The sequence below is a fragment of the Tripterygium wilfordii genome, chromosome 12 (assembly GCF_013401445.1).
Source record: "Tripterygium wilfordii isolate XIE 37 chromosome 12, ASM1340144v1, whole genome shotgun sequence".
NCBI lineage: Eukaryota > Viridiplantae > Streptophyta > Magnoliopsida > Celastrales > Celastraceae > Tripterygium > Tripterygium wilfordii.
In genome coordinates this window covers 8,870,619-8,893,640 of record NC_052243.1, presented here as the reverse complement: position 1 = coordinate 8,893,640, position 23,022 = coordinate 8,870,619, and the positions used below count along the sequence as shown (strand labels likewise).

Sequence of the window (23,022 nt, the reverse complement as noted above, 5' to 3'; positions counted from 1 at the left end):
CAGGAACGCGCAACGGGTCGATTCAAATTAAAAATATGATTTATTATAATTTATCTTTTAAAATACACCAACAGTATCCAGTTGAGACGTTTTAGCCTGATTTTCTGCAAAACCAATGAGAGACAACTATAAAAGTAAAACTAATTAAATTGGACATAAATACACTGCCTAAGTATTAAAACATCCTAATTAAAGTAAATTAGGACCTCAAAATAGAGGTCCGATCACCTACCCTATAAGGGATTGGACTAATTGGCGCACAGGTGGCTAGAGCGAACAGTTCCTTAGTGGGCAGAAAATATCCACCACAAAATGCATGTCTTTCTGATGCCACCATTTCGTAATCAAAAACTCTTCAGAAGACTTTGAAGCTAAAACCGTTTTTAAACCTCATGTACGTTGTCAAGGTATTTTGTTTAGAGAGTGCACGTAATGATCATGCAAGTACCTCGAATTTACATAGAGTCCAATGCAAGCAGTTGCTTCAATATTGTTCCTCTCCACCAATTTTTACAGAGTGAAAAATGCACGTAGATAGTAATAGATAGATAAAGAATGGCGTAACTCAAGGAAGTTGTTTCATTCAACACATGTTCGAATATTTGATTCTAAACCCTAACAGTGTTTGAATGTGTAGTTCATAATCTGGACCTATAGTTGCTCCAAGGGTTTACTCATTAGATTCTATTCTCTCTGCGTGCATTAACCACATTGATCTTTCATACACATGATCATAAGCGAGTACATCCAACAACAGTTTCTTCACAATTATGGAAAAGATTGATGATCTAATTATAGTTCACATACTTTCCTACACCAATTTGCACTAGCTTTTGTTTGTTTTAAGGTGAGTTAGTATTGATATTACATAACTACTTGTAATGTTTGAATTTTCATCTGTATCAATGCATAGTGATAGAAAGTAGCTATTCTGGAACAGTGGCTCAGTTGCTCAAGCACCCTCAAAGCACTCAAGTGATGTGAATGCTGAGATGCTACTAAAGACACTCTAGAGCTACTCGCTCGAGCAACCCTATGAAGCGCTTGAGCGACCTTGATACATCAAATAGTGCAGTCTTGGCAAAAGCTTACTCGCTGGGCCCACATTGCAATTTGACCTAGAATCGCCTATGTGAAAATAACCCAAATCATGTTGGCCCAGTTCTTAACTTCGGTATTTTTGCAAGAGTTAATCCTAGGGTATTAATTAAGGGGCTATAAAACAGAGCCTTAGACCATTTTAATAGAGTATTATTCTAAATTAGAAACTTAAGGCAGCTGCCAACAACATTGACCAACAACATTGAAAAGGAGGAAGAAGGGGATTTCTAGCGTTTCTTCCTTCTCTATGTGTATTTATGAGTTTCTTTTGCATTGTTTATTTGTATTTGATGATTATGGGTGGCTAAACACGCTTAAACTAGGATTCTAACATAGACTAACATTCTATTCAATAAATTTGGTTTGTCGATCTGAAAGTTTTATTTCATGTTTGAGTTTCTATGGTTATGCTTATTGCTATTGAATGGCTGATCAACATTCAATTTATTTGATGCCTAGATTTGAGATCGGTAGGAGATTTCTAGGGTTAGCTTATTACCATAGATGTCATAGGTTGCATGAACCACAAGAATATAAGGGTATGACCTATGCAATCGCTATACAGTTAGTCCAAAAATCTTAATGAATTGTCATCTCCTCAATCTAAATGTTAGGAATAACATGTGTTAGTAATGAAAGCACTTTTGGTGTAACCAGCAATGAAGTATCGAGTAGGATAGAAAAACCGATTGTCAATATGGGTAGAAATTAAGATTAATGAAGCAAAGGAGTGGAATAGAAAAGGTGATGGTGACATTAGGTATCCTAGTGCTTTTAATTACTTGATTTTACCATTCGTGTTTGCAATCTTAATTTCGATTTTTATTCTCATTGTTTTAGCATATTTAGAATTAGAATCACCAACTTATTCAATTGTTCAGATGGATTGTAGGATTAATCACAATTGGTAGTCAATATAGTTCAATCAATCCTCATGGAAAGATACTTTATTATTCACTTTATTACTTGTTCGATTTGTGCATTTTCATTCAAAGGAAATTTTTGGTGTCATTGCTGGAGATTGAGGTAATTTTTGTTGATATTAGTGTAGGTTGGTTCTTATTTGGATTTGGATTTTATTTTATTTGTTTCGTGTACTTATTCAATTTTATGAGTCTTGGTCGGTGCTATCTTAACTTAGATCTTGTGAAGCCTATTCCAGAGATAGAGGGAGCATTACGCCAACTTAGATTGGACCACAAGGCTAGAGAAGAAGTGCTTCACGTAGAGTAACTAGAGTTACCGGTCATGGCCAACCAAGATGAGCAAAGAACTCTATATGGGCCTACCATGAACGTATCACCATCTAGTATTCAATATCCGACGATTGTTGCCAGCAGCTTTGAAATCAAGCTAGCTATTATCTCAATGATTCAACAGTCATTGGTATTTTACAATTTACCTCATGAAGAGCCGACCGGTCATATTACCATATTCTTATAGATATGTGACACTTTCAAGTACAATGGTGTGTATCCGAGGATACTGCGTGATTGAGATTGTTCCCATTCTCTGTGAGAGACGAGGCAAATTCATTATTTACATCACTACAACCAAATTCAATCACTACATGGGATAACCTCGTCAAGAAGTTTCTTTCCAAGTTCTTTTCCCCAGCGAAGACGCCACAACCACATGTCCATAATGAAATTTTATGTCTCTTGGGAAAGATACAATTATTTATTGAGGAAATGTACACATCATGCCTTGCCCACATGGATGCAAGTCCAATAATTAGAAAATTAACATTTTTTGAAAACAAAAACTTATTTCGGCCAAAGTTGATAGTACGAGAGTTTTACACAAAATAAAGTAGAAGGACTTCCTTATCACCTTTCACAAAATACATTGACCCGTGTAGACTTTTTTTGTACGGACAATTGGCAGTAAGAGCACTTTAGACAACTTAATTGTAAAAAGGTCATGGACATTTTTAAAATTGTAAAAAAGTGCAATTTAAGGGTAATTTGGTCATCTGACTTAAGATATTTTTTAGTTTATACCTATAATACCCTCCTCTTTCTTCTTCTTCTTCTTCTTCTTCTCCCTCCAACTATCCAACTCTAGTGTGTCCTCTCTTTCTCTCATTCTTCTCTACTAAAAGTTATCTCCTTCTTTCTCTCCTTCTTCTTCTTCTTCTTCTTCTTCTGGTTCTCGATCTGGTTCTTCGTTGTCTTCTTCTCCGTTTTTGGCCGAGTTCCTCCTCTCTTCATCTCCTTCTTCGTCGTTGCTCAATCTAGACTGCGTCGAGTTGCTCTGCTTCGTTTTTGACAGATCTGGACTATGCTTCGTTGTTCAATCTGGGTTGTGCTTTGTTTTTTTGCAGATCTGGACTCTGGTTCATTTTTTGCAGAGATGTATCGCTATAGTATCACTATAGTATCACTATAGTATCACCAACACCAAAAAACCACTAAAATGATGAAACTAGTATGCATACTTCATCTTCCTAACTACTTTTCCTTTCTTGATTTTCTTTTCTTGGTTACCTCTCTTGTTCGTTTTGAAAAAACATTTACAAGTGCAGAGATGTATCACTATAGTATCACGAACACAAAAAATTCATTAAAATGATACAATTGAACCAATATGCATACTTCTTCTTCCTAATTACTTTTCCTTTCTTGGTTTTCTTTTCTTGGTTTGTACATCTTCTCTTGCTCGTTTTGGAAAAAAATTTACAGCCGCAGAGATGTATCACTATAGTATCACGAACATCAAAAATCCACTAAAATGACATAATTGAACCAGAAAGACATGTAATGCTATCAAATTTACATTCTAACATTTATATCATCATTTTATGAGCCAAAAATATAAATTGAACACTAAATTGGATCTTCTATTTAAAAGTATCACTATTGTATCACAATTCGTGGAGAGAGAAAATCAAAATTGAGGTTATTTTGGTAAAAGATGATCCCCAGTGTACTTTTTTAAAAGGATGTTTTAGTGATTGTACTTTTTTACAATTAAGTATAATCTAGTGTACCGGCCTCCAAAAGTCCCTTTTTTGTACACAAAACTCCTCGCATGGAGGTGTATGGGCCACAATCCGTACTCACACAAAGTTTTACTCAACAAACGCCCACGAGAGCCTCAATCGAGTGCAACAGGCCCATGACTTGGGCTATCTACTCAACAAAGGACCACGAGAATCTCAGTCGAGCCCATGGCCTAGGCTATCTACTCAATGAGGCACGCGAGAGCCTTAGTCGACCCAACAGGTCCACGGCTTAGGCTGTCTCTACTCAAAGGCCCATAGCCTATGCTACCAAGAAACTCCATCAAAGGCCCATAGCTCGATCAAAGCCCAATGCTTGTCACTGTCAAGCTTCATTGTCTACTAGAATTCTCGAAAGACTCATTTGACTTTACTTGATTGTACATCTTTTGGGTCTATAAGAGGCAATTACACTCCTTATCCCTAACCCACCCTGAAATCCTCAATGAATCATCAACCCCTACTCTTCCTAGGAGATTCAAACTCAAGAATGAGATACCCCACCATTGGGCTATCCTACCTTGCGTGAGAGACCCCTATAAAACTTATTTAATGATTTTTCACTTATTGGTAGGGATGGCAGTGGGTCGTGTACCCTTCCAATTAGGGAATACCAAATCGTTTCCATTTAAGTTACTTTATACCAAAACCGTTCCAAAATCATTTAGAAAACCATTTAAATTTTCAAAATCAATATCATTCCATAACCGTTTATCATTGAATATCCATTTACTATTTAACTTTTAACATTTTATTTTTCATAAATGGTCGGATAACCATTTCCAAATCTGCAAACCCAAACCCTAATCCATCGAAAACCTAAATCCAAAATCTTAATCATGCATTAAAAACAAAACAAAACAATATAATCAATAATTTAAAACAAGATTACAAATAGTAAACAACATTTAAATTACAATCACCAACAAATCAATATGATTCGTTACAAACAAAAATATATAACTCAATTCACTTTATTTAATGTAATTTGATTTATCGTGTTGTTATAGCAAGGTCTATCATTCTATTATGTCGTTTTATTTAATATGTTTTATCATGTTAAAATTTACAATAATAGCGGTGTACCTTTATATAGCATAATTTAGAAGATTATTACTATAATTCATTTCTTTTGTATAATATATTAGTACAATATATTTTATTACTAGTGTAATTAAATTTATTTATTAAATGGCTCGGATACCCTAAACTCAGCACCAAAAACTAAAACAGACCTGAAATGTGGCGGGTTTAAAAATCAAAAATAAAATTGTTTTTTCAAACCCTATAGAATTGATTAGAAAAACTGATACAAGTGCTCTTATACAGGCATTAAAACACATGTTAGGCCTGAAGCTTAACAACCATACTCGTGAGATAAGGAGTTATTGGGGCCCTAAATCGTTTCAACAAGGCCTTGATGTCGTTGTTGTTGTGATGTGAAACCCATTTCTAAGGCCCAAATCTTTATCGAAGCCCAGCCCATTCTAATCTTGACCCCTACTCCAAGTTCACGCCTTCAGGGTTTTATACCGGCAGCAGCAAAACATCACCTTCCTCATAAACCCTAAATCGTAAAAAAAAAATAAAAAAGAAACAAAGCCACCAAATCCTCTGCAGCGAGAATGGGTAGCAACCAAGCGGCTGTATCCTTCTTGACAAACTTGGCCCGGGCGGCCTTCGGACTGGGAACAGCAGCGACTGTGCTTAATGCGTCGCTGTACACTGTTGACGGAGGCCAGAGGGCCGTCCTCTTTGACAGGTTCCGCGGGGTGATCGACACGACGGTTGGGGAGGGCACTCACTTTCTCGTCCCTTGGCTGCAGAAGCCCTTCGTCTTCGACATTCGCACTCGCCCCCACACCTTCTCTTCTATCTCCGGCACCAAGGATCTTCAGATGGTCAACCTCACTCTCCGTGTCCTCTCCCGTCCAGAGGCAAATCTTTCAACTCCCTGCTTCTTATATATGCTTACATTTCCTTTTCTCTTTTATTTTTGAGGAACTTTTTGTTTTTGTTTGTTCTGTTCAGTTAAATCGTGTTTTTTTTTTTGGTTTTCAGATGCGTTTCTCTTGCACATACTGAGTTTCGTTTTAGTTTTAGCTGCCCATATGGGTATTGCTTTTCTTATATGTCTGAGAATTGAATTGTCACGCTGAAATTTTGTTCGCTCTTAGTTTTAGCCAATGATTATAGATTTTGTTTTTCCTATATGCCTGAGAATAGAATTGAAAGGTTACACTGAAATTTATAGGATGACTTCCTTTTTCATTTCATTTTCAGATACGTTTTTCTTTGTATGTGCAGATTTTCCTTGTTGTTTTAGCCATGTCATATCCTTTTGTCTTTTTTTTTTGGTGTGTCTAGGGTAGTATATAGTATTGAATGGTTACTCTGGAATTTATTGAATCTTTGACTTTGTGGTTTGAAGGTTTCACGCTTGCCCTACATATTCCAACACCTTGGTCTTGAGTACGATGAGAAGGTGCTTCCTTCTATCGGCAATGAGGTATTGAAGGCAGTCGTTGCACAGTTTAATGCCGACCAGCTTCTGACAGACAGGCCACATGTGTCTGCCCTGGTTAGGGATTCTCTGATGAAGCGTGCTAAGGACTTCAACATTGTGCTGGATGATGTGGCTATCACTCATCTGTCTTATGGGGTTGAGTTCTCAAGGGCTGTGGAGCAGAAGCAGGTGGCACAGCAGGAGGCAGAAAGGTCCAAGTTTGTAGTGATGAAGGCTGACCAAGAACGGAGGGCAGCTGTTATTAGGGCTGAAGGTGAGAGTGAATCTGCAAGACTAATATCTGATGCGACTACCAAGGCAGGTATGGGGCTGATTGAGTTGAGGAGGATCGAGGCATCAAGGGAGATTGCTGCAACTCTTGCCAAGTCACCCAATGTGGCATACATCCCTGGTGGGCAGCAAATGCTTCTGGGTCTCAATCCAGGCATGGTTGGCCGTTGAATGGGTAAGTTTTGTTTTGCTTTTCATGTGTGAAACTTGCCACTGGAATCGGATTTTAGGTCACCTATTTGAAATATGCAATAATAATTTTTATTAATGTTACTTGGATTTTGTTTGCTACATGATTTGGTGGTATGATATATTGATATTTATTTACAAGTTTCTATTATTTATGATGGTGTGGTATTGAGTATGATATTAATATAACATTTTCAGTTCTGCTATGTAGTATCTAGACTTCATGATAATGTGGAAATTGTATTTGAGGCTCAATGAGCTTGGATGTTTGCAAATACTTTGACAATTTGAATAAAAGAAACGCAAAAAATAAATCTGCATCGAATTCACAAGAAGCCCCTTATGTAAAATTGTGGAGGAAGCAGTCAATCACTCAACTAACTGCCTTCTCATATATTGTACATGGCTGACTGAGATTTTTGGAGACTTTGTTGCTTATTTGGAGTGAATGAAGTAGAAGTCTCAGTGTCTCACAATGGAAACTAGGAAATAGCTCCAAAATGAACTCCTAAGAGCAATGGCGTCGAGGAAGGTTCTTGTCACTGAATAAATATTATTTAATATTTATTGTATTAGACTTGATTTCTTTTTAGCTTTTGTTCTGGATGCTTCATAACCTGGCAGTCAACTCAAATCCTTTTGAATTCATTTATCATTGAAAACAAGCCAAGATATTACTTTTTATTGGGTATCCCTAAAGGGACAAAACAATGATAACTGCTTGAGTATGAGGGAAATATAACTTCAAGGTGTCCTGCTTCTCCATCTCTTACTTGCAAATGTGCGCGGGGGAAACATGACCTTGTTCATTTTATTAACTCTTAGCATTTACAGTGCTGGGTCAAGTTGTCAGGCCGGTTCATTTCTTTCTCACTTCTGCAATTGGGTGCATGATGAACTCTCCAGTTCAATTGAAAATTTATTGGGATAGAGTGATTGGTTCTGCAACTGCAAGACTTTTGGAGGAATTTCTTTTCGGCTTAACTTAATCGTTTTGCACTTAGATTTTCATTCTTAGATCATAATAATGGTTTGTGTTGTAAGTTGATATTTTTCTTCTTCTTTGCAGGTATTCTGGGATGAGAGAATTCATAAAATGGAAGTGTGAATTGCTGGAGTAGTATTTCTGTCATTACTGGGGAAAACATTTTATTTTTTTTTTGGCTGGGGCAATATATCATCTAGGATCAAGAATTTGAAGTCTAGGAAGTCGATGATGTGAACGTTTCGTCTATTAATAACTCCCGTTCAGTTATTTCGGAATTCCAATGTTAATACAGAGTATGTGTTGCACTTGATATGATCATATTAATTAGTTTTCTGCATGCCTTCTCTTCATCCATTTTTGCTGTTGGTACGTTGGGCTACTTTCATTTATTCTGTTGTTATTCTGCCCCTTTTGGTTATGGTGTTGTGAATGGTGACTTTTTATGTGTTTTGGCAAGGTTTTGACTCCCTTTACCCATATTGTGGCTGGAGTTCTACATAACCTTTGGAAGAATGCATCACATTATATTCAAGGTTAGTTTTCCTACAATTACAATGGCAGTCTCTGCGAGTCTTGAACAAGAAATGCCAATATGGAGATTCCTCGAGTTGTATGGCCTCTGGAATTTTGGCAATAGGACTATGGTTGTATAAAAAAAAAAAAAACTTATCCCGTGTGTTACTTCTGAACTAGTGACACCGGTGACTCCCGTGCAATTTGTCTCATTCTGCGTGAAGCAACCACACAGAGAATGATGTAAGCGTTGGAACAAAATCCTTTCTGCAGCTGATATTTTGAAAACATACACAAAAGAAGTTACGTAGCATGAAAATTGCCCTAAAATACCATATGGAGAGAAAAAAATTCTGCATGAAGCAACCGTCACTAACTGGTCCTTTTTTTCTGGTAAACGTTTGTGACGGAAAATCTAAGAATTTCCAACGCAAATAAGAAAATTAGCGACGCAAATAATTTCTATCGCAAAAGAGGCAGTTTCTTGTAGTTGTAAGCATTTCAAAGCATTATACATGGCTTGATACAATTTATTCATTGCTTCAAACCACACCAGATTTTTATTCCCAAGTGGACACAATCGCAAAACTTAGAAAGATAAACTAGTTACTACATAACCAGTGGCGGAGTTGGGATGGATTGTCACTGGGGTCGCACTTTCTATAATGATAAACAATTATATACCAAAATAACCTATTAAGAGGACAAAATGATATTAGTTAAAATCACCCAAATAATCATAGTCATAAAAACAAACATATTACAATTAGACAAATAACAAATAAAATATTACATATATTAATTTTTTTTTAAAAAAAATTGAGTGGGGTCACTTGACCCCACTCCACCCGCCTATCTCCGCCACTGACATAACTATAGACAACAAACCCTGTTATTCTTAGCCATCATCATTGTTACTCCAATTATTGCAACTGTTGTTCAAGTTGTTAATTAATTCAGTTTCATTAACACTTATTGCTCAAATATTTCTGACTCCCTGTTAAAGACAAAAATATACCACGTCAAGATCCAACCTGAGTGGTAACTATTAGTAAAGTTCCTCCCTTACACTCAGCTATGCCTTTTTATGGGCTTAGTGAGTTGGGCTTATCCTACTTCCTAGCACATGGAGGGTAATCCGATGTATTTATGGAAACAAAAATCCGAAAATGAACAATATAGTTAATATATATATATATATGGGAGTGTGGATTTATGATACTTTCAGTCCCACTTCGTTGCATGTTTGCTTGATAATTTTACTCAAAAGCAGATGCGTTGACACACAAACCAACTGGGAAATAATAAATAAATACAAAAAATTAGAAATAAAACTGATTCTCAGATTTATATTCACCATAAAGGCAGGAGTCCTTGAGTGTGTAATTAATCATATATTTCTGCAAAGAAAAGCTATTATACTTATCAGTTGTCCCATATAATTCCTTAAAGGAACAGCAATCACCTGAAAATCCTCACCTAACACCAGATTTTTGAGAGCAAAACAAGGTTATCAACACAACATTTACGTCTTTCTACCTAATAACAAAAAAAAAATGCAATAAAATAATAAAATAATGGCAAAGAAAACCAAAAAGCAATAAAATAATTGAACAGGTAAAATTACCCTTTCATCCCTAGAATGACATAAAATAACAAAAAATATGCATAAAAAACAACCCTACAAAACACTTTAAATACTAAAACAATCAGGGGCGAAGTTAAACAGGGTCCGGGACAGCACCCCCAAATTTTTTTTTGATTATCTATTAATTATATCTTCGAAAATACGAAAAATAACACTAAAAATCAACTATTTATAGAATATGATAAGTAATAATTGCTACATATCTTATTATTTCAACCATGAACATAATTTTTTATAGCAAGGGGGTCAAAATTAAAAATTCAGGGGGGTCTTTTTTGTTATTTAGTATATATATGTGTATTTTTAAAAAAATTTGAGGGGGGACTATACGTGGCTTCGCCACTGAAAACAATCCCAACTTGAAGCCCAGATACGCGATAGTACAACTTTTTACACGTTTTAGTATTTTTATAGACTTGTTGTTTATATCGGAATTGACCTCCACACGCCAACTGACACATGTCAAGATGGGTCCCACGGCGTGCAAAGAACAACCAATCTCTTGGTGACACGTGGCGAAGGCAGGAGATTTTTTATATTAACATTTGTTTATTTTGCAAGCTTTTAATTGATTGTTGACCTGAAGTATAGGAGTTAGTTCCTAGAAGTCAGGATTGATTGAAAGTCAGTGTCCAAAAGGCTACAAATCAGAGAATTTTTGTCTAAATTGTTTATTCTTTTCAAAATTGGTTTGTTAAGAAATAACCAAAATTCCAGCGAGATTATCTCAAAGAGAGTACAGGAGAAATAAGGTTCTGTTAACTAAACATTCCTAATTTCTCTCAAGTATGTTTCCAGCTAAAACACAACACCACAAAGCCTAAGTCATGTTTGTCGTGCACATCAGAGAAGAACACATTTTTACACGATCTTTCATGCAAAAGCATCAACAAAATAATTGTCGTTAGCCATGTTCCTACATATTGAAGCATGAAGCTTGAAGACCTGCAAAGTGGATGTTGCCACAACTTCCAATAGCATCCACATCCTCCTTGAATAAGATGCACAACCAACGAGATGTTACCATGAAAATCGAAGATCTTGATAGAAAGTTCCAGAAAAAGAGTAGTGAAATTTCACTATTTTTAGAACAGTGATGATACTTGTTTGAGTGATCATATGTATTTTGTTTTTTATGAAATTTCATATGTACATTCTTATACGCTTAATATAATTTATTATGAGTGAAATTTTATGATTCCTATATAATTAACTAATGCGTAAAAGTATGAAGTTCTCTTGTTTTAAATCATTGCTTTGTTTGACCATTTTTTCCTATTTCGATATGTATTTTGAGAATAAAATATTTTGAAGTTTGTTTAAAGAGCAAAAAGTATTTAATGGTTAAAACCGAGTAAAGGCTAAAATCGCCTTATAAATTTTTAATAGTACTTAATGGTTCATTAAATTTTAATTTAGGGACTTATTTGTATAATGCTTTTAATGAAGTTATTATTGGTCTATAACACTTGGATGAAGGATATATTAGTAATTATACTAAAAAACCTCAGACCAATCAATCGAATATTGATTGATAAGTAATCGATTGAAGACTACTTGAAAATGAAAAATAACTCTTCGGCTCATAAATGAAATGTTCCAAATGTTTTTGAAAATTCTTGCTCCATTGGACCAATGCTCACCATTTGGTGCATCAAAAATATTTAGAAAAATGATAAATCCAACGATATATGTTTTTGTTCGAAACAAAGATAAATTCATCGTGATCGAAAATCGAACGACGATGGGTGTAGAATTTTCATGACTTCAAATATTTTTGGAAGGGAAAAAATGCCATTAGATTCTTCATAATAGATACAACAAATTTTTGATTTTTTTTTAAAAAAATTAAATTATTTTTTTTGGGTGCCCCTGATAATCTGATATAGGACCAGTGCACTCCCTAATGGCTAATCGTGAATAAAGACGACGACACTTCATTCAAGCCGGCTGGCAACAGTAGGTGGTGTGCATTTTAGTAGTATCCCTCCCCATTTCAAATTCCTTCATTCGGCAATAACCTGTCAGGGGCCCCATTATCCATAATAAAGATTCAAAAAAGTTACCCCAAACATTTTCATAATTAAAAAATATGTCCATCAATTTCATAAATAACAGATTTCAGAGGGACCTTCATTTTCAAAATTGAAAGAACAAACAACGACAAGTAGAGGAGGAACAGATTGCAAATCGCGAGTTTAGATGACGATGGACAGAGAGAAGGAGAGAGAGATCGAGCTCGAGAGTGCAATGTACACAAACTGCTTGCTGTTGGGTCTAGATCCGGCTATCATTGGTGTCGGAGCATCCAACGGGACCCCTCGGGTTGGACTCTTCCGCCACTCCAACCCTAAATTGGGCGAGCAACTTCTCTACTTCATCCTCTCCTCCCTTCGCGGTCCTTTTCAATCTGCCAAAGTAATATTCTATTCATAATTGTGTGTGCATGTATAGTTAGTGTTTGATTAACTTCGATCCGTTCTGCTTGTCTAATTTTGAGATCTCTCAGGACTTCGATAAGGTGTGGCCGATTTTCGACTCGGCGCAATCGCGAGATTTTCGTAAGGTAATAATCTATTTGGTTTGCAATCAATTTTTCGTTGTTTTCGTTTTTTGTTATTTGGTCTTGGATTAGGGAATATTTATTGTGGAGTGTTGTGGATTAGGTAGTGCAAGCGATAATTAGTGAGCTCGAGTCGCAGGGGGCGCTTCCCAGAAGCAATTCGAGGGTTTCATCGCTTGCTACCTGCTGTGGACCAAGGTTGGTTGCAGATACCATGCTCAATAATTGTCTTGTCTTTGTTTTTGCTCTAAAAGGCTGCTATAGTTCTTGAATTTTAGATACAGCTGCTTTTGGTTGCTCAGGAATATTAGTAAAATTATGGACACTAGGATATGGGTACCATACTATATCTTTTTTCTTTTTTTATTCTGTTGACCGTTTGCTTCTTCTATTAGGCCAAATGGTTATGTGGAAATCACTTACATGAAGTTTATTTTCAAAATGTTCTATTTAATATTTTTGAAATCTTTCCCTTTTCCCTTTATTTTTTGGCAACCCCAGAAGAGGGTGATATTCTGAAATCTGTCAATCTTTTAGTGTTGTTGCAATATTCTGCACTTCTAGTCTTCTACCAAAAATGATGTCGATCGCCATTTTTATGAGAATGCTAGAAATTAATTTGCAGATATTTCATTGTTGTGGTTGGGGGTTTCGGGGTTTGTGTAGAATTAGTCTTGCTTATGGAGAAGAACTGCTTTCGCTGCAGATTTGTTGAACTTTTGTGGCAGCTTTCATTGCATGCTTTGCGAGAGGTTCATCGACGGACATTTGCATCTGATGTAGCTTCAAACCCCCTGCCTGCTTCATTGACAGATGTTGCCTTCTCGCATGCAGCCACTCTCCTTCCCATAACAAAGGTAATGTGAATTTAAAACCGCGTAAATGTTTGTTCAAAGATATAGAGTTATGTTTCAAGTTGGTCAAGGGCACAAAGGTTGATCTCCAAATTATTGAAATTTCTTAGCTATGGTCATGTTCACATTCACACTTTACCTGTGGGATCCCTATATTTGGACCAGTAAAACATCATGTTCCACCAATTCAAGGCTTACAATCCAGGTTTTATACTATGTCTGAGATCAAATATTTGTCAAGTGTTCAAATTCACTCAACCAATCAGAAATGGTTTGCTATCATGTACATCTTTACAATGTCATTTGGTTTCTATTACTTCAAAGCCCTTCTATATTAATTCACTATTATTTTTAAAATTTGAGATTCAGAGCTAAACTTGGATCTCTTCCACTGCATCAGCAACCACCAAGGACACTCACATGATAGAGATAGATACAACTTCCTCTCTAAATGTAGAGGCCCATGTTTTTTTTCTTGCTTAATGCTTGCTTTTCTAGGTTTTGATACTTGAAATTTTTAGTAATTTACCTACTGAAAGTGAAAATGAATTTGAGTCACATCATGAAGGATTGGTTGAAAATCTAGAGTTTATGAAGTTGATGGTTAGATGACATATATTCGAAAGTATTTCCTAGGAAATCTACACTTATTTCAGGATAATGCTTTACTTTATCCTGGAACATGATATGCAATTAAATAATGGTTCCTTGAGTGCAAATCTGTTAGCAATAGGTCCACTAGTATATGACATTGGCCATCATGATCTTTGGTGCTTGTCTTCTAAATTTTGTATGTTGTGAGGTACTGCGAGCCCTGCAGATTATGAAGAGAATAATTTTTGTAATTTGCTCTTTTGCTTGCCCTCCCTTCAGCACCGATTTCTTGAACTGCTCCACTAAGGGTAACATAGCTGATGCAAATTCCATCTTGAACAGGCTAGAATAGCGCTAGAACGAAGGAGATTCCTTAAAATTGCAGAAATGGCAGTACAGAGACAGACTATGTGGTCAAATTTGGCTCATGAAATGACTGCAGAGTTTCGTGGTCTTTGTGCCGAAGAGGTAAAGTGGTGACTCATTTTCATTGAACATAACTAATATCATCTTAATTTGAGCTACTTTTGATTTTTCTTCATTTATTGATGGGTACTTCGATCTCAGGCTTATTTGCAGCAAGAGTTGGAAAAATTACACGACTTGAGAAACAAAGTAAAGTTGGAAGGGGAACAGTGGGATGATCTTGTATCAAGTTCGAGTCAGAATTCCCATTTAGTTTCTAAGGCAACTCGCTTGTGGGAGTCTATATTGGCTCGCAAAAGTAAGTGAAATTATCACGGTTAATTTTTCTTGAACTAGGGAGGCAAGGTTAGTTGGGAATTATTTTGCGGGCATGATGTCTTCTATTCTTCAAATATAATGCCTTAATTTCTTTGCCATATAAATTAATATCAAGTTCACTTCTGTGCTGTGATAAGGTGACTTTGAACAGAAAATGATTTACCCTTTCTTTCCTTTCCTGCAACGTAATGGACTTATATTGCTGTCTTTGTAGTTTACTGATGATTAAAGCAATACATTGTTTCTCTGGCTGTAAAATGTTGCTATGCCAACACATGTGAGTTTGGGTTGGCCATGCCTTCTGGACTCTTACAGAATTTAGTTAATGATTATTATAGCCTTTATCTTATAAGCTCAATCTCCTCTTGTTACGGTTTTGCAACAGTGTAAATTAGCAGGATTTCTCCAGTTTTCCCTTCATGTTGTGTTGTAAATTAGTTGATGATGGCTCATTGCTGGATTAGTGTCGCATTTTGTTCTTGGTTATTATAGTTTAAAGTTGAAAACGGAGAGAAATCGTTCAAATGGTTCCATAATATTGTCTGTTTGTAGCTTCAAATGAATAGTTCACTTTCTTGCTTTAGTTCGTTTCAGTGGGTTTGTCAATCTTAAGTTAAATTACTTTTGTCCATTTCCTCTTGCATAGTTCAAGTGGAGTCACATAAATTAACAATTGAGTTTTTGTTTCTTCTCTTCATGAATTACTCATCTGGTGCTTTCTTCACTTATCTGATGTTAATTGCTCATATATATTATCATTTTGTGGATTTTCGTTGCTCAAATGTTATTGCTTGTTTTCTTCTTAAGTTTGGTGAAAATATTAGCTATCAAATCTACTTGATGACTCAACATTTAATGGTGGCCTATTTATCCTTTTTCACCAAAACTCGAATAGACCATCCCCATATTTAATACTTCTGTCCCCAGGTCAACATGAAGTTCTTGCTTCCGGGCCAATCGAGGATTTGATCGCTCATAGAGAGCATAGGTAATATACCGCCAACATGTATGATGTATCGTATTGCGTGCTGTAGATGTCAATGACACATCTATCTTCCATGTATAATGTTCTTGTACAGATATCGTATCTCTGGTTCATCTTTGCTTGCGGCTATGGATCAGAGTTCTCAGGTTCCTTACATAGATGCCCTGTCTGCACAGCCTACTGATCTAGATTCAACTCTTTTGGAAGACAAAGAGCTTAGTTATGGATCATATCTGTCTGTAAATAGGGTAAAACTGAAGAACAATGTAGATTCATCTCATTTGCAAGTAAATGATGATACACTTTCGCTAGTGGATGATAGAGGCGGAAGAGTTAACCCCACTGTGGATGTAGCAGAAATTATCAGACGTTGGACTCATGCATTGCAACGCGTTCATAAACAGTCACTTTATCTGGTATGCCATTCATTTTATAGTCTAAAGATATTCAATTTGTGGAACATAATATAATATTGGATGTTGCTATGGAGCTACTTAACGCCTGAAGGCTTGAGTTCAACACAATGAGCAGCTTTTCTTGATAGCATATGTGAAAATTTTTAAATCCATGCAGCATGTCACACCGAGTTGGTACTTATCTTGAAATATAATTTTGTCTATGTATGTTTCAGTTCCTAGATGTCTCTATGATGGTGATTTCACTTGCATTATATGAAGATAAATATGAGGGCTTGGTAATAATTTAAATGAGTTAAAGCAGTGTTGAAGCTGCTTCATTCTTTTGTTCTAAAAATGAGGCTGAATTGTTCTTGGAACTAGATTGAAGCAATTGGAACTATTAGACTGACATTATTATTCACCCAGATTGTGAGCATCCTTGGGGTTGACCTTGCAAATTATTTTGTACTAAATGTATCAACTTATACATTGGAAAATGATGGTGCAAATCACATCCTTGTTTACAGATAAATTGAAACACTGTAGCAGATGTTGTCAACTAATATACAATCTTATTTTTGTAATCCATGTTAATTCATATTTCATAATATATGTGTTTTGGCATTAAGAAAGTGAACTTAATATTGGTGGACTTGTTTTGTTATGTATCTTTTGTTTAAGCTTGTTTTGTTCTTTATCTGTGATACATTTGCTCTCATCTTATTGTTTATACTTTATAATATATCATAAACATATGTTTAAGTTGGTTCATTTTTTGCGTAACTCTGTTGAACCGAGAGTCTTATATCTAAAATTGAGTTTTTATGCTTCTGTTCTGTTGGTGAAGCCGTTACGTTTTTCTGTTATAATTTCACTCATGGTCAGCAAGATTGCCTTATGGGGGTATTTTCTCTTTATTTTAATTTCTTGCAAATTAAAGCACGGGTTAACATATAGAAAATTCTTTTATACCTAAAAGATTTATATTTTGTTGTGCCATATTTGACAAGTATCCATGCAAAGAATATCATCCTCAATACTTAATAGCATAGATAGAACCTCTTTTGGGGCAAAGAGAAGTAGCGTGGACTGCTTGATTGCCTTATCCTTGTTGACATAATGAGGTGCTATTATACTTTAACTCTTTTGTAGGCTAAAGCTAACGATGGACAGGGTCCTGATATATTACGAAGTGCACATGATGGTGACACAAGTGGCCATGCAGAGTCTTTAGCTGCAACTCTTGCTGAACATCAGCAGCACCTGGCTAGTTTTCAGGTAAACATGACTCATACACCGGCTGGTTATTCTAATGGGAGAATGTATTGCATAATTTGAAAATTTTATTTCCTACGTCTTTCTTTCTTTTCTATTATTTTTTTAAAATTTTTTTTGGCTTAAATCTTTTTCTCTGACATTTTCTCATATATGTTGCGTACACTTTTCACCTCGTACTGATGTTGGATATCATGACATTATCAATGCATCATTTTTTCCTTCTGGCTATCATGTCATTATTATGCCCAAGCCCCCTTCTAGATTTTATTCAAAAAGCAAGGCAAGGCCTTTCAATCCCTTTTTTGAAGCAGATCAGGCAAACTACAGGGTTGATATCTTTTTTTTTTTTGTTTCTCCTGAAAGCTTTATAAAATTTTGTAGAACTTTTGTCTTAGAAGAAACACTACTTTTGATGGAAATTTATTAAGAGATGATTAAGAATTGACAAACTTTCCACAAAAAGGGCTGGGTGAGGATAAATGACCTTTTCCCTTCAATCAATGTGATGACTGGAATTTTGTTATAATCTAATTTGTGTCTAGGATGCTTTTTCAAGGACCTTAATTATGATTTGGATTATTCAGATGTCATGTTAGGCATTGATGATGACTTAACAGATGTCATGTTCAAGATTTATTTGACATTTTGCATTTGAATATGATCATTTGCAGGTGCTTATTAACCAATTGAAGGAAGTTGCACCAATGATACAAACCTCAATAGCTGAGTGTACGGAGAAAGTGAATCGTATACCCTCTAACATACCTCCTCTCACTAAACACCATGGTCGAGCAACCTCACCTATAGAAGCTCACAGCAGTGGAAGGACATTGGTAATTTCTCTTTTCCTTTTGTGGTAATTGCCCTATTTTGTCAAGTTCACGACTAGGACGTCCGTGGAAGAAGAGGAGTGATACCATTCTGTCTGTACAGCAGATTGTAAAGATGCTGGTAGCAAATGAGTGTGAAACATTATGTTGGATACCTACTTCAATATGCTCAACTTTAGAGAAAGCATTTGTTGAACTGCTAACTTTTTATTAATCCTTTATGAACTTTTAGGAGAGTAGCACAGAAGATGTGGCTGAGGTTACTTCAAAAATGTCAAATGTTATGCTTGACAAGGTTTTGGCCAGTCCCCCAGCTCTGAAGCTCCCACAGTTATTTAGTTCGACTCCAAGTTCATCTGGGAAGGGTGGAAACATGCTAAAACGACAAACATTAGCTGCACACAGCAACCAGTTAGAAAATATATCAGCAAGAAACTCTTCTGACCAGCCTTTATCAGATAATCGACTAGATAATCCACCACAAGGTTTTGTCATATTCCTTGTCCCTTGTTATGATCTTCTGCCATGTATACACTTTAGGTCTTTTTTAACTTAATTTTCCAGTTGTAACATAAAAATGAAAGTGTTTGGTATTTATTCGAGTTAAATTGAGATTATTATTGTTTTTTTGCTTTTGTAGATGATGACAATTCTTATGTTCAGAACCTAAAGAGGTCTGTAAGAGAGGCAGCATTGTCCATGCAATCCTGTAATTTGGAATCGTCTACAGATATTAATTCTGATGAAGGTTCTGAGCACTTTTTTGCATCTCTTTCGACAGCTGGGTTTTCTCATCTGGTCCCTGAAAGCAAGATATCTTCAAGGAGTAAAAGATTATCGGTATTTCAAACAGATGCTTCATTGCTAGAGAATCATTCTTCTCATGGTCATGTTCCGAGCAAGCATGACGATTTACCAGATGGTTTGAATGATTTTAATTCACTTCACGAATATGACCAAGTGAATGGATTTCTGTCAGTTGCTCGCTCCAACGGTACAGTTTCTGATGCACAAAGGTCATTTTTTGAGGTTGAGGAAAGCCAGGATCAGGTCTTCTCACCTCCTTTGCTGATGGACACAGCCCTGTTAGCAGATTCTTACGAGGATTTACTTGGTATGTTTACTGTAGCCACCAAGTATGTTTTATAAGCATTAGATATATGCATGATAATTGCCTCTCTAAATTATGTGGGAGAGAGGTCTGCATATAATCATGTCTTTCCCTGACCCTGCCACTGCAAAGTCTTGTCATGAGAGTTGTTTACATACCCATTCGATTTGAATATGATCCTTTAGAGCCTAATTTCTTGGCTCATTTCAAGGGGGTTTATTGGTCATCAGCATAATTAGGTGCCTCATTTTTGTTTAGGCTAGGTGACTCTAGGTAAATTTGGTGTTCATTCAAGATTTGCAATACTGTATAACCTATTTATGAGTCTCATCCCTTGTTAGCCAGTCGTATGCCTGGCCAAGTTTGGCTAGAGAATTTCTATTTCCATACCATGTATATGTTTACCATTTCTCCACCAGATACTGTTCTCTGCCAATATCATGGTTGGCTAAAGCTTGTGGCTCCTTTGTGCGATACACACACACACATTAAGACGGAAGTATGTTTTTATCCTCCAAAACTCCACTGTCATCACTGAAACTGCTTTGATGAAGAGTAAAATGTACAAGTCTGGGCTTATCATTGTACTCTATGATTGCAGCTCCTTTGTCAGAAACTGAAACTGCTTTGATGGAGCATTGAAGTTCACGTCTGGGCATGTGCTCATCTGCCGAACACGATGAACATTTTGTAATTTGTACGACAGGCTGTTTGCATGTATTGTTATTCCAGTTCATTGCCTTCCAGCCCTACTTTTTTGCACCGTTGGTAGCTTCTTGTGGAGGAAATATGAACAAAACAGCAGTGCTCTGTTCACACTTTGACCACTAAAGTTAGATCAATGATATCTTATGGAAACTTGGCTGCGAGGCGGGAATCCCCAGAATTTCTCTTGAATGGAGTCGTATCAACGAATGTTAGGAGAGAACTTCGGTACATGAGGTTTCTAACTGAAATTATAGCAAATAGTATTCTTGCAATTGTTCAGTGGATGCCTGCATTGTTATAATACCATGCTTCCGGTAACCGTCACGGCTGATTTTTTATTTTTTTTTGGACTGAGATATTTGTATGTGACAAATATGTAGTACTTGAGATTTATTTGTGTATCTCTCAATAGATGGAAGGAGAAAGAATTACAAAGGTTGTGGAAATTTGTATTTATATTTTTATAGAAGAAATTTTTGTTTTTTAATTTGTTATTCATTGATATTGATTTAGATTAAGGATGCTCTATATTTTGGCTAAATTATATAAAATGCTCTTGAAGTATTCCGCTTTTCTCATTTCTATCATTCAAGTATAAAATTTCTCATTTCTATCCTCGATGTTTCATAAAGCAACTCAAAATCTGTCCCAATCTCACTATTCGAGTAATAGTTTACCCAATTTTGTGGACATGACAACCGGAAAGCCACTATGTCATTACATATGATATTTTTTTTACATAAAAAGGACACCGTGAATTATTGTAAAAAGAAAACAAAATCAAACAGAGAAAATTACAAATTAGGTAAATACATTTCGATTTCAAAAACGGTAGTGGTAGTCATACATAAGTTTAATGTCCATAAGTGTCCATAATGACATGACAAGCCATGTAAACAGGTGACGAAGTCAATTCAAAATTCGAAAATTAAACCCCTAAAATCGCTCATCTCTCTCTTGGAATTCTAATTTTCTCTCTCATCTGTCTCTCCCTTTCCTCCCTCACGCGACTTCTCTCTCCCTCTCTCATGGTCAACGATGGATCTCCGTCTTCTGGCCACCAATCTGACCACCGTTGCTGTCAAAAGAAGCGCCCGACCCCCATGAGCAAAGCCCAACCATCACTTATCGTCGATAATCGCTGATTTTGATGAAAATCCACCATGAAGTTGCGAGTAACTACAAGACAAAAAGCATCGATCTAGCTGATTTCAGAGTCGATTTGGCAACCCGACACCACTAATGAACTCCCTTAGGTGAGGAGCACCTAGCCCAGCCCTTCGTCAACTGAAACGACCATCGACAAATGGAGACCCACATCGAAGGTATGTTCTAGTGCGTTATTACATTGTTCAAAATTAATTACACTATGAAAAAAAAAAAGTAATTATCACATATTTACTGTTGTTGTCCATGGGTTTAAATGTAAGACCAATGTAATTAGGTTTGTTGGGGAAGATTGGTGTTGCACTATCGTTTGTAAAAATGTAATTCGTGTTTTTGTAGACCTTGCACTATTGCATAATGGATCCTGACAATCTATAATTTTACACAAAGCAGGGGCTATATACTCTATCAGTTTGATAGTGTAATGGGGTGTAGAAGCCTTTTTTGGTTGAAAGCATACACTGTCAGTTTGAAAGTGTAATACAATGAAAGTATGCACAATATAATTGATTTGTTTGTAGGCCTTGCAATATTGCATAATGTATTCGCAATAGTGTAAATTTTAAACAATACAGTTGCTAAATACACTTATGGTGCGTTTGGTACGAGGATAATGGGGTGTAATAGTTACAAGGGTAATTAAATTTTAAGTTTACTTGTGTTTGTTATGTCAGTATAATTTTTACTCCTGTAATAAATTTTAGTAATTGAGCTTATTTTTTACACATAAAGTTTACTAGTGGGGGGACCTGGGTAATAAAAAGTAATGAGAAGTTTTACTCCAACCTATTACCCCTTTAAATAAAAAATTCTAAAAGCCCATAAATTATATATACACATATATATTATATATTATATATATGTATATATATACACAGACACGCACACACATATACACACACATATATATATATACACACACACTCACATATGCACTGTCTGTGTGTATATACACATATATATCTACACACACACATATGCACTGTCTGTGTATATATATACATATATATATACACACATATACACACACATACATATATATATATATATATATATATATATATATATAGATATATACACATATGCACTATCTGTATATATACATATATATATATATATATATATGCACTGTCTGTGTATATATATACATATATATATACACACATATACACACACATATATATATATATATACATATATATATGTATATATATATGTATATACATATACACACACACATACATATGTATATGTATATATATATATATACACAGATATATATGTATATATATATATATGTATGTGTGTGTGTATATGTGTGTATATATATATGTATATACACATATACATATAGACACACATATAAATATATACATATGCACTGTATGTGTATATATATATATATACATATACACAGACAGTGCATGCACTGTCTGTGTATGTGTGTGTATTATATATATACATACATATTATAAATATAAATATATACAAAAATAAATAATGTCGGGCTTGGGTCGGGCTCGGGCTGAGCCAAAATTGGCCTGAGGTGT

General features: G+C 35.6%; 2 protein-coding genes across 2 annotated transcripts; both read left to right on the top strand.

Annotated features, from left to right (window-relative positions):
- The first annotated feature begins 5,651 nt into the window (after positions 1 to 5,651).
- LOC120010169 (prohibitin-3, mitochondrial) lies at positions 5,652 to 8,416 on the top strand. The gene is made up of 3 exons (XM_038860880.1): positions 5,652 to 6,042; positions 6,537 to 7,077; positions 8,161 to 8,416. Exons 1-2 carry the CDS (start codon positions 5,731 to 5,733, stop codon positions 7,071 to 7,073), a joined length of 849 nt encoding a protein of 282 aa, XP_038716808.1. The 5' UTR covers positions 5,652 to 5,730; the 3' UTR covers positions 7,074 to 7,077; positions 8,161 to 8,416.
- A 3,964-nt stretch (positions 8,417 to 12,380) lies between these two features.
- On the top strand, positions 12,381 to 20,798 carry LOC120011486 (AUGMIN subunit 6). The gene is made up of 13 exons (XM_038862611.1): positions 12,381 to 12,658; positions 12,750 to 12,806; positions 12,907 to 13,001; positions 13,510 to 13,660; positions 14,594 to 14,719; positions 14,819 to 14,975; positions 15,923 to 15,983; positions 16,075 to 16,396; positions 17,531 to 17,656; positions 18,328 to 18,489; positions 18,719 to 18,971; positions 19,127 to 19,600; positions 20,199 to 20,798. The coding sequence occupies exons 1-13, from the start codon at positions 12,443 to 12,445 to the stop codon at positions 20,237 to 20,239; spliced, it is 2,241 nt and encodes a 746-aa protein (XP_038718539.1). The 5' UTR covers positions 12,381 to 12,442; the 3' UTR covers positions 20,240 to 20,798.
- The last annotated feature ends 2,224 nt before the right edge of the window (positions 20,799 to 23,022 follow it).

Bases quoted from the DNA above. Each gene is read 5' to 3' on its own strand.
- LOC120010169 (XM_038860880.1), top strand. From the start codon at position 5,731: ATGGGTAGCAACCAAGCGGCTGTATCCTTCTTGACAAACTTGGCCCGG. The intron at 6,043-6,536 runs GCAAATCTTTCA...TGTGGTTTGAAG, and splicing joins GTGTCCTCTCCCGTCCAGAG to GTTTCACGCTTGCCCTACAT.
- LOC120011486 (XM_038862611.1), top strand. From the start codon at position 12,443: ATGACGATGGACAGAGAGAAGGAGAGAGAGATCGAGCTCGAGAGTGCA. The intron at 14,976-15,922 runs GTAAGTGAAATT...TTCTGTCCCCAG, and splicing joins GTCTATATTGGCTCGCAAAA to GTCAACATGAAGTTCTTGCT. The intron at 18,490-18,718 runs GTAATTTCTCTT...ATGAACTTTTAG, and splicing joins ACAGCAGTGGAAGGACATTG to GAGAGTAGCACAGAAGATGT.